Here is a 15,793-nt window from a genome sequence, read left to right as displayed (position 1 = left end):
ATTTCCTCAGCAACCAGATTTAAAGTGCAAAACGAAAATACCTCTGTCTTCACCCCATATCGTTGGACTCATGGCAACTACCTCATTAAAGTCACATGTCAATGGAAAGTCTACAATAGGACATTGCAGTGTCTCCTGATACATTTTACCTATTTTACATTTCTTATTAATCTCTTTGATGAGCCTTGTATACAATCAACATCCTTGGAAACTGAACTGGACTGGCCATATTAATTCTGTGACCACCAGGGCAGGTCAAAGGCTAGGAATCCTACGCCGGGTAACTCACCTTCTGACCGCCAAAGCCTGTCCTCCATCTACAAGGCACAAGTGAGGAGTGTAATGGAATACTCCCCACTTGCCTGAATGCGTGCAGCTCCAACAAGACTCAAGAAGTTCAATACCATCCAGGACAAAGCAGCCCACTTGATTGCTCCCCTTCCACAAACATTCAAACCCTCCACCACTGACGAACAGTGGCAGCCACGTGTACCGTCTACAAGATGCACTGCAGTAACTCACCAAGGTTCCTTAGACAACACCTTACAAACCCACAACCACTATCATCTGCAAGGACAAGAGCAGCAGATAGCTGGGAATCCCACCACCAGGAGGTTCCCTTCCAAGTCACTCTCCACCCTGACTTGGAAATATATCGCCGTTCCTCCACTGTCACTGGGACAATATTCTGGAACTTCCTCCCTAACATCATAGTAGGTGTGCCTATACCTCGAGGGCTGCAGCGGTTCAAGAAGGAATCTCACCACCACCTTCTGAAGGGCAACTAGGGATGGGCAATAAATGCTGGCCTAACCAGCGACACCCACAACCCATAAATTATAATTTTTTTAAATTAACCACACCTCCGTCCTTTAATCTTTGACAGGAAGGATGAGCAAATTATTTGTACAGCTTTAAGACAATTTGCTTATTTTCTCTCTGTTCTTAACACCTGGTGCCTTTAATACTTCTCTAACACTCCAACTCGGAACATCGATTCTGGTAGTACAGGGCTTGAGTGTTGCTGCATTGCCAAAGCTTTCATCTTGAACTCATCAGGACAATGATAAGAATACCAATAACCATGAAGCTTTATTGATCAATTTTCAAACAAAGCTTGACAGTTAACTGCCAGTCATCTCTAACTGGTGCATTCTCTATGGCAACGCCTCTAACAATCAGAGTCCACTTGCAAACCAATCAGCACTCTCTTCCCATAGAGTATAAAGTTGTTGTATCCCCTGATATTGGAATTATTGCGATTGTTCTGATGAGTGCAAGAGAAAGAACTTTGACAAAATGTATTTTTTCAGCAACGCATCCAATTTTGGTAAATGGATTCAATAATGCCCTATCTGGGTAAGCTGAAGATCTATTAACTTTTCACAATCAGTTACTTTATCATGCTCTATGTCTATGTTCCATTTATGCCTTTTCCATGGAAAACTTAGTTAACAACAGAAGTTTATTACTGGACACTAAATCAGAAACAAAACCCTGGCCAAAGTGTGTAAAGGACAACAGTTTTCCAGAATTAGCTAAAGGGCCAGAAATTTGTCTCCGATGATGGCATAAAACATGTGTTATTGGATTGGCCGTCATACTCAGTGCCCGATTCCGTTTAACTGCAATGAATGAAATTAAATATCACAAAGAATCATAGAATTGTTACAGTATAGGACTTCCGGTGGCGTGGGCACGCAGGGCGGCCGGAGCACGAAGAGCTCCCGCCGGTGGCCGTGAGTCGCGGCGTTTTCAGGGATTTCCCCGAACTTTAGCGCACCCCGCCCGACTTCCATCGGCATTTGGGGCCGTCGGGAGCAGCCAGTGGGGCCGGTTTAGAAACCGGTGAAGAACCCCGCACGGGTGTTGGGCGGCGGGGGCTGAGGCACTGGGCCCAGCGCGCGCCGGGGCCAGAGCAGTGGGGGCGGAGCTACGAGGAGGCAGGCCTGAGTCCAGGGCACCATGTAAGTGGGGTGTCCCAAATCGGATGGCTCCCACCTAGGAGGGAAGAAAGAAAGCTGACACCTGGTCCCAGGGGAGTTCTGGATGAATACAGAGGAGAAAGAAAGAGAGCTGGAAGATTTAAAGAAATTTAAAGAAGTTTGGTGAAGTTTTCTTTTCCTCCTTTTTTTTTAAAAAAAAGAATAATTCAGTTTGATGAAGGACAGAAGGGTGGAGGGAGAGAGAGGAGAAGAGAAAGAAAGTAAAAAACAATAAGCCGCTAAAGGATGCGAAAAGCAGCATCGAAGAAAGGAGGAAACGCGGGGTCGCCGCTGAAGGAGAAGACGAATAAAAGTGGTGATAGGATGGTGGAAGCCGAACTGCAAAGCGTAGCCGCACTATTTACGGTGGAGAAGATGACTGAGGTGATGGCGGTGGAGCTGGAAAAACAGTTTGCAAGGCACATGGAGGCCTGGAAAAAGGAGACAGCGGCCGCATTGAAGTTACTGGTGGAGGAGGCAATCGCCCCGATAATTGCCCCGTTGAAGGTGGCGGTGGCAAAGGCATTGGTCGAGGTGAGAGAGCAGGGCGAGAAGATGAAAGAAGTGGAGGAAGCCATGTCACGACACAGCGACCAGGCCATCTTGATGGGAGATGAGTTGCGGAGGGCTGTGGAAACTAATAGAGGTCTCCGAGCATAGCTGGAAGACTTGGAAAACCGCTCAAGGCAGCATAATTTGAGAATTGAGGGCTTGCCCGAAGGGACAGAGGGCCCAAGGCCAACACAATACTTCACTAAGAAGTTGGAGGAGTTGATGCGGGAGGGTGAGAACCCCTCCCAGTACGAGCTAGACCGAACCCATTGGTCATTAAACCCGAAGCCCAAACTGAACGAGCCGCCAAGGGCAGTAATTATCTGCTTCCATAAGTTTTGCATGAAGGAGAAGGTATTAAACTGGGCGAAGCCGAAGCGGGAGGTACTATGGGATGGTACTACGGTCCGGATCTACCAGGACTTGACGATGGAGTTGGCAAAAAGACGAGCGGCGTTTGGGCGAGTAAAGGCGACGTTTTACAAGAAGGGGGTACGGTTTGGTATGGTGTACCCAGCGAGGTTGAGGGTAACGTATAACGGCAAAGACCTTTATTTTGAGACAGCGGATGCGCAGCTGAGGCGTTCGTGAAGGCAGAAGGCTTGGGACAGACATGAAGAGCGGAGCTGGAAGAGAGACTGTGGACTGTGTTTGAACAGCCGGAAAATGTATAAATGTTATAACTTTCTTTTTACGGATTTGTATTGTAATTTACTTCTCTTTGCATTGTTATAGAGTTTAAGTTAATGGTGGAAGGGGATGATATATTTTGGCGGGGGGGAGCCACCCGCACTAGCTAGCTAAAGTCAGCTAGTGAATGGAGGTGACAGGAGAGGAGGGCTGCGGACATTGGAGCCTACGAGGCGAGCGAGGGGGGGGGGGGGGGGGTGTTGGATGCTGGGGGATGTTGTTTCAGGGGAAAGGTTTCGGTGGGGGGGGAGGGGTTCGATGTTAACAATGGACAGGGGCGGATAAGACTTATGGGGCAGGGCCTGGCGGTATGTTGCTTGTGGATAAGAAAGGTGGGGGGAGGGGGGGGGTTTGTGAGAGACCCCCAGTAAGGATAGTCACATGGAACGTGAGAGGGCTAGGAGGTCCAGTCAAGAGGGCAAGGGTGCTTGCGCATCTTAAAAGTCTGAAAACTGATGTGACAATGCTGCAGGAGACTCACTTGAGAGTGAAGGACCAGGTGAGACTTAAAAAGGGTTGGGTTAGCCAAGTGTTTCACTCTGGATTTGATGGAAGGGCTCGAGGGATAGCGGTGTTGTTCAGCAAAAGGGTACGCTTCCAGATGGAGAAGATAGTGGCAGATCAGGGGGGTAGATATGTGATTGTGGCAGAGGCGCTGGACGGGAGATTAGTGGCGCTGGTAAGTGTATATGGTCCCAACTGGGACGATGCGGGATTTGCAAGGAAGGTGTTTGGAGCCATTCCTGACTTGGACACACACGAGCTGATTGTTGGGGGGGGGACTGGAACCTGGTGCAGGAGCCAAGGTTGTTTAGATCACGGCCGCGCTCGCCGGTCCCATCGGGGGGGGGGGGGACAAAGGCGCTGGCTGGACTAATGGTAGAAATGGGAGGGGTGGACCCTTGAAGGTTCCTGCACCCAGGGGAACGGGAGTACTCGTTTTTCTCAGCAGTCCATAGGGTATACTTGCGGATTGACTTTTTTGTGGTGGGAAAGGCTTTGCTGGCTGGAGTCAAGGGGTTGGAATATTCTGCAATTGCTGTGTCAGATCACGCGCCACATTGGGTCGATATGGTGCTGGAGAAGGGGGTAGTGCAGAGGCCGGGGTGGAAACTGGATGTGGGGCTTTTGGGGAACCAAGTATTCTGTGAAAAAATTGAAAAGGTGAATATTATAAATAGAACATAGAACAGTACAGCACAGAACAGGCCCTTCGTCCCTCGATGTTGTGCCGAGCAATGATCACCCTACTCAAACCCACGTATCCACCCTATACCCGTAACCCAACAGCCCCCCCCTTAACCTTACTTTTTAGGACACTACGGGCAATTTAGCATGGCCAATCCACCTAACCCGCACATCTTTGGACTGTGGGAGGAAACCGGAGCACCCGGAGGAAACCCACGCACACACGGGGAGGGCGTGCAGACTCTGCACAGACAGTGACCCAGCCGGGAACCGAACCTGGGACCCTGGAGCTGTGAAGCATTTATGCTAACCACCATGCTACCGTGCGGGTGAGGTGTCAATGGCAGTCGTCTGGGAGGCTCTAAAGGTGGTAGTGAGGGGTGAGGTAATTTTGTTTAAGGCCAGGGTGGACAAAGAGGAGAGGTTGGAGCGGCAGAGGCTAATAGATGAGATGTTGGAGGCAGATAGGAGTTATGCGGAGGATGGAGACCCAGCGATGCTGGGAAAGAGGAAGGAACTACAGGCGAGCTTCGACCGACTGTCCACCATGAAGGCGGTGCGCCAACTGAGACGAGCGAGGAGTGCAGTTTATGAACATGGAGATAAGGTATGTTAACAGGTCAGCTCCAGAGGGAGGCAGCAGCAAGGGAAATTCTTCAGGTAAGGGATAGGGCCGGGAAGTTGGTGGTGGCTCCGGAGCTGATTAACAAGGTTTTTGAGGAATTCTACGAGAGGTTGTACAGGTCAGAGCCACCCGGGGGAGACCGTGAGATGCTGGAATTTCTAGATGGGTTGGAGTACCCAAAGCTAGGGGAGGGAGACAGGGCTACATTAGAAGGAGCAATACTGGAAAAGGAGATAAAAGACCCGATTGGGAGGATGCAGTCGGGGAAGGTGGCAGGGCCGGATGGGTTTCCTATTAATAAAGTCTGTATGCTTTATTATCCGCTCTCTCAACCTATCCTGCCACCTTCAATTACTTATGTATTTATACACCCAGGTCCCTCTGTTCCTGCATCCCCATGAGAGTTGTATCCTTTATTTTATAGTATCTCTCCATGTTTCTCCTGCCAAAATGAATCATGTCACATTTCTCCGCATTGAACTTAATCTGCCACTCGCCTGCCCATTCTGTCTGTGGACTTTTGAAATACCCTCCACAGTTCACAATGCTCCCAAGTTTTTTATTATCTGCAAATGTTGAAATTGTGCCCTTTATGTCTAGGTCCAGGACATTATATATTTCAAGAAGAGAAAGGGTTCAAACATTGACTCCTGACGCTGCATAGAATGGCCGTTCCAATGTTATCCGATATCACCCGTTTCACGTCACTGCCTGAGATGATTTTCTATCCTCCAAGAAACAGAAAGCTAATTTTTTGTAGTTAGCCTGTACATGAGTAAAATCAATTCCATTTGTTCCACTATGGAGCATCTCCTGCTATCTCAAAGCGTTCTATCCTGAACTATAGAAGGAAGGAGACTAATTAATGGTTGATTGAACACTCACCAATGAGTCTCTTCATGCCCTGTGTAGATAGGCTTCCACCAGAAAACCCGCCAGTTCCATCATGGGAGGAGATGATCCTTGACTGAGGAGTAGGCAGAGGGCTTTTTGCTGTCCGCTTAGGTTCGTGACCTGTGGAGACAAAACTCGTGACAATGTTATCCAAACATAACATTACTGTGAGAAATGATGATGTCTGACATAAGAGGAGCTTGATTATTTATATAAAACTGCATTCCATTCTTGATTTGGCACTTAGCACCCAGCTTAACCTGGGAGTGGCAGTAAGGTTGGGACAATTGCCCTCACCACCCTGGGCTATGGCAGGGCATAAAGCCAGCCTGTGTTGCTGCTTCTGATTCCATTCTGGAGACACCCTGGAAAGCACATGCGAGTACAATGGAAAGGATCTGAACCATGATGTCCTCACAGTTAAACTGCTTCCTGACACTCAGTGGGTGATTTTCTGAAAATGTGGTGATGGTGGGGAACGTCACTCACTGCTTTCGCGCATCAGAATATCGCACACAGTGTGCCTGTTTGATTTGAGGGAGGCCAGATTCCCAGTCGTCGATCCATGCTGGGTAACTGGCTCTTCACTGCCCAAGCACATGCCTGAGGTGTGGGGTAGCTGGTAAAAGTTATCAGAAAGCTGTCAACACCAATCGAAAACAAGTCGGCAAGAACTCCTGCCTTCTGGAAGGGGGAACAAGACGGAAGAGAACTGAAGAGATTTGTAACTTCAGAAATAACTGTGCCCCCACCATCATTTGGTGATAATGAATATCGAAATCATAAATTGCGTCCTCAGTATTTCTGATCTGCTGTCTGCATTCATTCACACAATCACCAACACAGTTTACATACAAACGGCCCACATTTCACCTGGGAACCCCTTGCAGGTAAGAACTCAGTTAAAAATCCGACCTTTAGTGTGACTTGCACCCTCTGATAACACTGCCTTGCATGGGATGTGATTTTAACACTAACGAAAGCAAAATCCTGCAGATGTTGTAAATCTGATATTAATGAATGAGACTGCTGGAGTTATAGTCTGAAGTGAACTTGATAACTTCAACAACCTCAGTTAATTCTGTTGTCAATCTCCTTTGGCAAATTCCCAGAAAATAAAATTACCTGCGACATACTGCTGTATGTCTATCATTTTAATCTGAATCGTACTATGAGCGCTGGGAATATTTAAGAAAACTGCACATAAAAAATATTTACAAGATGCTGCTGTCTTCTTTGTCAGCAAAGATATTTACTGTGACATCCTCAGTGAGGGAATAGCTTTCCATTACGCTTATTGGGGGTGATTCTGCACCAGATTTCCTCGTTTCCAAATCCATCCTCTTATGAATAATTGCAGCAAGGTTTTCACGGCAGAATCAGGTTTCAGCCACTGGCCGTGACAATCAGCAACAGAGTTCCATGGAGGCGACAAAGCCAGAATTACACGATTGGCATTGAGTGAAATGTCCAGACACAATATGCCACTTTGCAATTAGCTGCTGATACAGACACACAAACCCTGTCAGAATGCAGATGTCTCAGTCGGTCATATCTGGAGACCTCACTGCTGTAAGTGAAACACATAATTTCCATTGTACAACTATCCTCCACTCACTACATTTTTCTGAGGACATCATCTTGCTTTTCTTGGGCATTTTGCTGTAGTTTTGACAAGAGTTGCTGAAGTTTGTAGAAACTTTGTTTACAGAGGGTACTACTTGCTATGATTCCTAAAAGCCAGATCCACAGGGCGGGCAACATCAAAGGGAAAGAATAATATATCCATAGCACAATAACTGGAGAAAGGGACACAGTAGGCAGCTACCATCACAGCCACACCCGATTGCAAAAACAGTTATTGATAACGGGCAGCCTGTTAAAATCTAAAACGCGAACGGAAAAGATTTTGCCTTTGCTAAAATTGAAGACAGTTTTTCCAAACGCGGCCAAATCTGTATGTGGTAATTATCTGCTGGATTTAGCCCGTAGAATTCTATAATAATAACCTTTTATTGTCACAAGTATGAAGTTACTGTGAAAAGTCCCTAGTCGCCACATTCTGGCACCTGTTTGGGTAAGCTAGTACGGGAATTGAACCCGCACTGCTGGCCTTGTTCTGCATCACAAACTAGCTGTCTAGTCCCCTGAGTTAAACCAGCATTGGATGTTGTTTGGGAACAAAGTGGCATCTCAGAGTTTGGAAAACATAGGTAGTTGGAAACCATGTGACAACTTCATGTATTACTGTGTGTGTATAGCCATCAGAGTATTAAGTGTTGTAGTGTATTATCGTCTGTGTTGTCATGTGTTTATTTTAAGCTAGTAAATATTCTTTATTAATTGATCACAGTGACGAGACTATGCTTCCCTGTTTTGCATATCTTTTCTTACAGTATACCAAATTGAAAATATACACCACAAAAAATGGGGTTCTAAGTGATGCTTATGAGTTTTGGGATACCATTGCATTTAACATCAGTGGGGTTCTTCACAGCATCATGGAGCAATACTTCTCAATATATTGTCTTCAAAGGATTTGGGAACAGCTACATCATGCAGTTTTATCTGTGACTTTTCCATTTGATGTAGGCGAAATATGGTGGATTAAGGAGCACAGTTTCAACAGTTCATCATTGAGCATGAACTTGACGCTGAAACCAGCTCTCTTTTCTCTGGTTAAACTGATCATTCAAAATATAAACATAAAGTCTATTGTGTAGAGTGCACTCCCAAGACTTTTGTTTACTCAACAAGTACTGTGAACCATGAGAAAAAGAGAGTCTGAAGTGACTGAACCTTTATCCTGAGTCGAGAACTCGAGACAGGGGAAATGACTATTTAGCATCTACCATGTCAAAATCTCAAAACATTTCAATTAAACTGTCTCATTCTTGTCAACGTGAGAATATAGACCCATTCTACTTAATCTCGCCTCACAGGGCCATCCTCACATCCTAAGAATCAGTCTAGTAAATCTTTGTTCCACTCCCACTTCAATCGAAATGGACAAATAGCAAGCTCGGGCCAACAGTATTGATCTGTGGCAGCTGAAGGGATTGCCACTCGGAATCATTCTCTCCAGCCACAACAGAGCATGTTCATTGTAGAGTGACCTGCACCCCATGCTGTCTCAAATCAGATGCATGCCATAACTATGAAAGCAAGTATACTCTTCCTTAGCTAAGGAGACCAAAACGCTGGACAGCAGTCCAGGTGTGAGCACACAGAGGTTTCTGACTTATAATTCTCTGGATGCGATGGAGGACACACAGAGTTCAATCGAGCACCAAGCGAAATGCAAATGTTTTTGGAACCAGGATTTGTTTTAAATCCATCGACTTAGCTGCAATATTCCCCATTAATAATACTATCCATAAATGTTATTTTTCATTTGAGTTCATAGAATCATAGAATTTACAGTGCAGAAGGAGGCCATTTGGCCCATCGTGTTTGCACCGGCCCTTGGAAAGAGCACCTCACTTAAGCCCATGCCTCCGGCGTAACCCAGTAACTGCACCTAACACGTCTGGACACTAAGGGCAATTTAGCATGGTCAATCCACCTAACCTACACATCTTCAGACTGTGGGAGGAAACCGGAGCACCCGGAGGAAACCCACGCAGACATGGGGAGAACATGCAGACTCCACACAGACAGTGACCCATGCCAGGAATTGAACCTGGGACCCTGGAGCTGAGAAGCAACTGTGCTAACCACTGTGCTACCATGCTGCCCTAAAGTTGTTCTAACCTGAATTATCAAGGATGTTCTGACAACTTGATTCAATAGCTGCTTTAAAAGAACATTTCCTTTCCAAATATTGCAAGTCTTAACATGCGAACCTGAATTTGTTTTGATTACCGAATGGAGTCATTTCTATTGTGTTGGCCTTTGACTGGGAAGCGTACAGTTATGAAAATTTTTTAGTTCTTTAAAATGTCTGTGGAATCTGTAATTGTTTTTCAGAATGTTTAAAAAGAACTTTTAAAAATGTGCATCAATTTTAAAGGGATCAACTGTCATTTTCCTGGATAGTGAGAAGTACTGAGCCATGTGAGCTGGTGACCCTTGACCTGTTGGCAGTACCAAAAGGAAGGAAGGTAAAGCCTAAAAGTGTGCAGCTTGCAGACACAAAGGAGAACTGCAGACACAAATGAGCATGGCAAGTAGAGGAACTGGAGGGTGAGGGTGAACAGCGCATAGATGCAGACACAGAAAGGAAGAGGACAGACACAGAAGGAGGAAGAAAGCAGACTATTCGAAAGACGCATCTTTGCCGGATCTACTGTTTGAAGTGACATTTACCTTGTTATCTGAAGTATCCTTTGCTTGTTAATTCATGCGTAATTTGTGATAGTTCTAACTCGTGTTCTGACTTGTTCGTAATTTCTTTATTTGGGGGTTATTCAGTAATTTTGGTTTATATTTCCCCATGGGGATCATAACATATCAAGCAGAGGAAAATATTAAATAGTACATTTTACTTTTATGCATAATGAATAATCTAAATTTACAATGGCCAGCTTTTATACTTTTTCTCAACAAAGAGAGACGTTGCATAGTCGTATTGTCACTGGACTCATAATCTAGAGACCCAGAGTAATGCTATGGGGTCCCATTGTCATGTGAGAGCGCCTTTAAGAATTGGATGTTTCAGAAATATACCTTTAAGAAATGAAGCTGATCATATTACTGAAGTGCTGTCACAGAGGGGGGGGGGGGGGGGAGCTGAGCTCACTTCTGCTTTTTGGGAGTTTTAGTTTCAGTTTGAAGAAAGCTTGGGTGTGGCTGTGAGCTGCATTGCTGGTGATCTCTGCCATGAAGGACTATCTCTTAATCCTTTGGTGAAATCGGAATTGTAAAAAGGTCTCAGTATTGAATATAAATCTAATGTGCTTCTGTTTGAAGGATTTGTTAAGTCTTTTGGATGTGTAAAGGAACAGTTTGCAGGATTGGGTAGTGTTGTATTATTTTCGGGGTTATCTTTGAAGTAAGGGGTGTTAAGAGATCCAATGTTTATTTAAAAGGTTAATTTGAGTTCATGGAATAAACATTGTTTTGTTTTAAAAACCATGTGTCCATAATTGTAATACTACACCTGGGGAATAAGCCATGTGCTTCAAAAGCAACAATTCATTAAAGGTGGGGGTTGGTTGAACTCCATGATACATTTTGGGGTTCTGAAAACACCTCTTCCATAACACCATGCTGAAATATGGCCACTGCTGGTGGTGCAACTTGAATTAAATTGTTTTTTTTAAAGTCTAATGGTGACCATGAAACCATTTTCGATTGTTGCAAAAACACATCTGGTTCACTAATGTTCTTTAGGGAAGGAAATCTGCCATCTGTTCCTGGTCTGGCCTACATGTGGCTCTAGATTCACAATGTGATTGACTCTTAACTGCCCTCTGAAATGGCCTAGCAAGGCATTCAGTTCAAGGGCAATTAAGGATGGGTAATAAATGCTGGCCCAGTCAGCGATGTCCATATCCCATGAATGAATGAATGAATAACAAAAAAACAACTCGGGCAATCTGTTACCCGAATACCCTAAAAACACCAAGGCCCCACAAGGATGTGTGCTCAGTCCTCTACCGTATTCCCTATACACGCATGACTGTGTAGCAAGATTTAACTCCAATTTGATCTATAAGTTTGCGGATGATACGACTGCCGTGGGCTGTATCTCAAACAATGACCAGTCAATATATAGAAAGGAGATAGATCACTTGGTTGCATGGTGTACTGAAAACAACCTCTCCTAACTGGTAGCAAAATCAAGGAACTGATCATCAGGAAGCATCGTACAACGCACGCCCCACTACATCAATGGCTCTGAGTGGAGATGGTTGATAGCCTTAAGCTCCTGGGGGTCACCATCACCAACACTTCTGGACCACTCACATTGATGCAACAGTCAGGAAAGCCCGACAACGTCTCTACTTCCTACGGAAGCTAAAGAAATTCGGCATGTCTGCGTCGACTCTCGCAAACTTCTACAAATGTCCTATAGTGAGCATCCTATCCGGCTGCATCACAGCTTGGTATGGCAACTGCTTGGCCCAAGATCGCAAGAAACTGCAGAGTGTGGTGAACTCAGTCCAACGCATCATACAAGCTTGCCACCCTCCCATTGATTCTGTATACACCTCCCACTGCCTCAGGAAGGCAAACAGCATTGTCAGAGACCCCTTGCACCCAGGCTTTGCCCTCTTCCAGACCCTTCCATCAGGCAGAAGATGCAGAAGTCTGAAGACCCGCGCATCCAGACAAAGGAACAGCTTCTTCCCCACAGCTACTAGACTCCTCAACGACTCTCCCTCGAACTGATCTGTTCCTTGTCAGACACTATTCACGACGCCCTATGCTGCTCTTGCTCATGTCGTATTTGTTTTCTTTGCCCTTGTCCCGCACTGCAACCAATTACTTATTTCTCAATCTACCATGTCGATTATTCTTGTCTCTCGTGTACATACTGTGTACGTTCCCTTGGCCGCAGAAAAGTACTTTTCACTGTACTTCGATACATGTGACAATAAATCAATCAATCAATGTTATACCAGTTCTTTAACACAAAAATAAAACATTGATTATTACCCACAGGAATACAAAGTGCAAGTGCACTGTGGACTTGCCAATCCCACAAATTGTCTGAAATGCTCTCACAATGTTTAAAATCCAAAACCTGCGTCCATGAGAGAAACCTGATATGGCCTTTCTGCTGGCATTTACAACTGCTTTCAGAGAGGTCAAGAGCTGAAACAGATGATTAAGATTTACCTCAACCTACAATCATTCAGCTGAAAAAAAAATATTATCACAGCCCGAGGCACTTCTGCCAGCAAGAAAACTGCAAGGATTTCAAATTATCGACTTGATGCGGAAAACATTATGAGCATTCAGGCAAACTGGAACATTTTTAAGCCTCGTTTTCATGTGAAAGATTTTTCATCTGAGTAAATCCTCTGCAATAAGGTTTAATTTTATTTCCATTTCTGTGTTGAAATAGTTACAGATGTTCAGCGACATGAAAGTGCCAATTTAACTTAGGCATCGATTCAATGGCCAGACTCCTGAGCACGCTGGAGGAAGAGATTTGAGACTACCTTTTGTGGGCAGCCCCATAAACTTCATACCTAGGATCCTTTTCAATCTTAGTCTTAAGTCGTTTAAAGAGGCAAGCCTGCCCACGCTACCATAACATTAACAAATAGCCACCAAGAAGAGGGGTTCTTTGAATAACCTTTGCCTGGCTATGGAAAAGACAATTCACTGTAAGGTGTCATCGATGGTATGACAGATCTGTTACTTAGAGTATACGCAGAATTCTACTGAGGGAGTGGATCTGGGTGGGGTGCACTTTCAGAGGGTCGGTGCAGACTCGATGGGACGAATGTCCTCCTGCTGCACTGTAGAGATGCAATGATTCTTCCTACATTCCTATTGCACCTTGTTTCTTTTCTGTTACAGCTTCCAGGCCTGGGCCTCAGCCCCAAGCCATCCCTTACAACGTTTTTATGTTACAGTGTCTCTCTGACCGCTTCAATCACAATCAGCTTTAAACTGCCACCCTGCTTCCTGTATATCCGAGAGTGGCACAGTCTGTGTGGGGAGCCGGTATCTGATTGCTGTTAACTGTCTCTCTCATGGTGGTGGTTGCAACTCCCCACCTGATGGATCCAGATGTCCCTCCCATAATGTTGTCTCGTGCCTGATAATATAGGCACTTGTCAGTCTCGGGAGGTGAGGGACTGCACCCGGGATGTATGTCAGTTCTATAATGAACATCATCTGTTATGCCTGTAGGGGTTGATTCTAGAGTGGCAGACCCTTCTGCAGCTGGCACAGATAAATAATTTTCGCTTGAGGCCAACCAACGTGTTTTCCTTTTGTCAGGCTCTTTTTTGAACCGTCTGGTTCTTTCTTTTGTCCTCTGATTAATCCACACCCGTCCCTACTGCTTGTCTCCATGTGCTCCAGTCAACTGTATCAAGCCGGATCTCGGATTCGCTTGCAGACATGCTTGTATCGCAGACGTGGACGGCCTCTTGCCAATAATAATCGTGCCATGCAGCAAGTCTTTAGAGATGCAGCTGTCATCCATTTGTCTCACGTGACCCAGACAATAGAGTTGTCGCTGACTCGACAGGGCAAACATGCTGGGAATCCTTCGCATTTGATATTTTCTCCTGTCAGATAGCAAGGCAAAAGCTGTTCAGCCACTTGTCTGGGCTTTTGTCAGCTGTCCATGCTTCCCTACTGTAAAGGAGGCTACTGTACAGACTCCACCTTCCATCGAGCCCAGTAGCCACACTAATATTACGCAAGTTTAAGCTTTACAGTCTGGGATTGGTCAAAGCACCCTCTGCACTGTTAGACTTCATTCCATGGTGACTTTCATATCGGAAGGATGCTCAAGCAGCACAGGTCCAAGAGCTCTGTCTCGTTGCTGCAAAAGCACAGCACAGGGTGGAGATATGAAAAGAGAAGGCAGAAGAACAGCTACTTTTGCTTATGAAGCACTTATGGTGTGGTAAAAAATGTCATGAAATAATTCACAGGAATGTCATCAGACAAAAATTGGAGAGAGCCACATAAAGCAGATGTTGGAACGTTGAACAAAAACATGGTCAAGGAGGTAGGTTTTAAAGGAAGGTCTTAAAGGGGAAGTGACTTGTAAAGAGGTGAAGTGGTTTAGGGTGGGAATCCCAAAATTTAGGGCCTAAGCGGCAGAAGGCACGGTTGCCAATAGTGGAATGCTGAAAATCAGACGTGCATAAGAACCCCACTCCAGCAAGGCTGAATTTCTTCTACGATGAGGCTGAGTTATCACGCAAAAATAAATCTGATGTTAGCTTAAACCAGTTTGAGCCTGTTATCTCAGCTTGTTGCAATGGACAGCTAAGGTTTTTTAAAAATTGATTTGTTTAGCACACTAGGCTAAATAGCTGGCTTGTAATGCAGAACAAGGCAGCAGCGTGGGTTCAATTCCCGTACCGGCCTCCCCGAACAGGCGCCGGAATGTGGCGACTAGAGGCTTTTCACAGTAACTTCATTGAAGCCTACTTGTGACAATAAGCTGTTATTATTATATCTGGGGCTGTTTAGCACAGGGCTAAATCGCTGGCTTTGAAAGCAGGCCAGCAGCACAGTAACTTCACAGTAACTTCATTTGAAGCCTACTTGTGACAATAAGCGATTTTCATTTCATCCCTGGCTGAGCCATCCCTAGTTGCCCTTGAGAAGATGGTAGTGAGCTGCTTATCTGAACTATTACAGTCCATGAGGCGTCGGCACTCTCATTGTGCTGTCAGAGAGGGAATTCCAGAATTTTGATCCGGTGACAGTCAAGGAACGGCGATATATTTCCAAGTCAGGATGGTGAGTGTCTTGGGAGGGTAACCTCCAGTTGGTGGTGTTCCCATGTGTCTGCTGCCCTTGTCCTTCTAGATGGTAGCGATCATGAGTTTGGAAGGTACTATTTAAGGAGCTTTGGTGATTCCTGCAGAGCATCTTTTAGATGCTGCACACCAGTGCCACTGTTCGTTCGTGGTGGAGTGAATGTTTATGGAAGGGGTACCAATCAAGCGGGCTGTTTTGTCCTGGATGGTGTAGAGCTTCTTGAGTGTTGTTGGAGCTGCACACATCCAGGCATGTAGAGACTATTCCATCACATTCCTGACTTGTGCCTTGTAGATGATGGACAGGCTTTGAGGAGTCAGGAGTTACTCACCACAACATTCTTGGCCTCTGAGCTGCTCTTATATAGCTAGTCCAATTCAGTTTCAGTCAATGGTGACCCCCAAGATGTCAATGATGGGGAATTCAGAAATGGTAATGCCATTGAATGTCA

At 45.4% G+C, this 15,793-nt stretch overlaps 1 protein-coding gene across 7 annotated transcripts in view; it reads right to left on the bottom strand.

The window, feature by feature from the left end:
• nphp4 (nephronophthisis 4) overlaps positions 1-15,793 on the bottom strand; it is a 591,121-nt gene that overhangs the window by 62,170 nt on the left and 513,158 nt on the right. For all 7 annotated transcript variants that reach the window (XM_038821764.1, XM_038821765.1, XM_038821766.1 and 4 more), the window contains one exon: positions 5,926-6,054. In XM_038821764.1, coding sequence (XP_038677692.1) covers positions 5,926-6,054 — 129 coding nt within the window. The remainder of the gene's footprint in view (positions 1-5,925; positions 6,055-15,793) is intronic.

Source organism: Scyliorhinus canicula, chromosome 16 (assembly GCF_902713615.1).
Source record: "Scyliorhinus canicula chromosome 16, sScyCan1.1, whole genome shotgun sequence".
Taxonomy (NCBI): Eukaryota; Metazoa; Chordata; class Chondrichthyes; order Carcharhiniformes; family Scyliorhinidae; genus Scyliorhinus; species Scyliorhinus canicula.
Note: the sequence above shows the minus strand (reverse complement) of the source record. Positions and strands in the feature narration are given on the sequence as shown.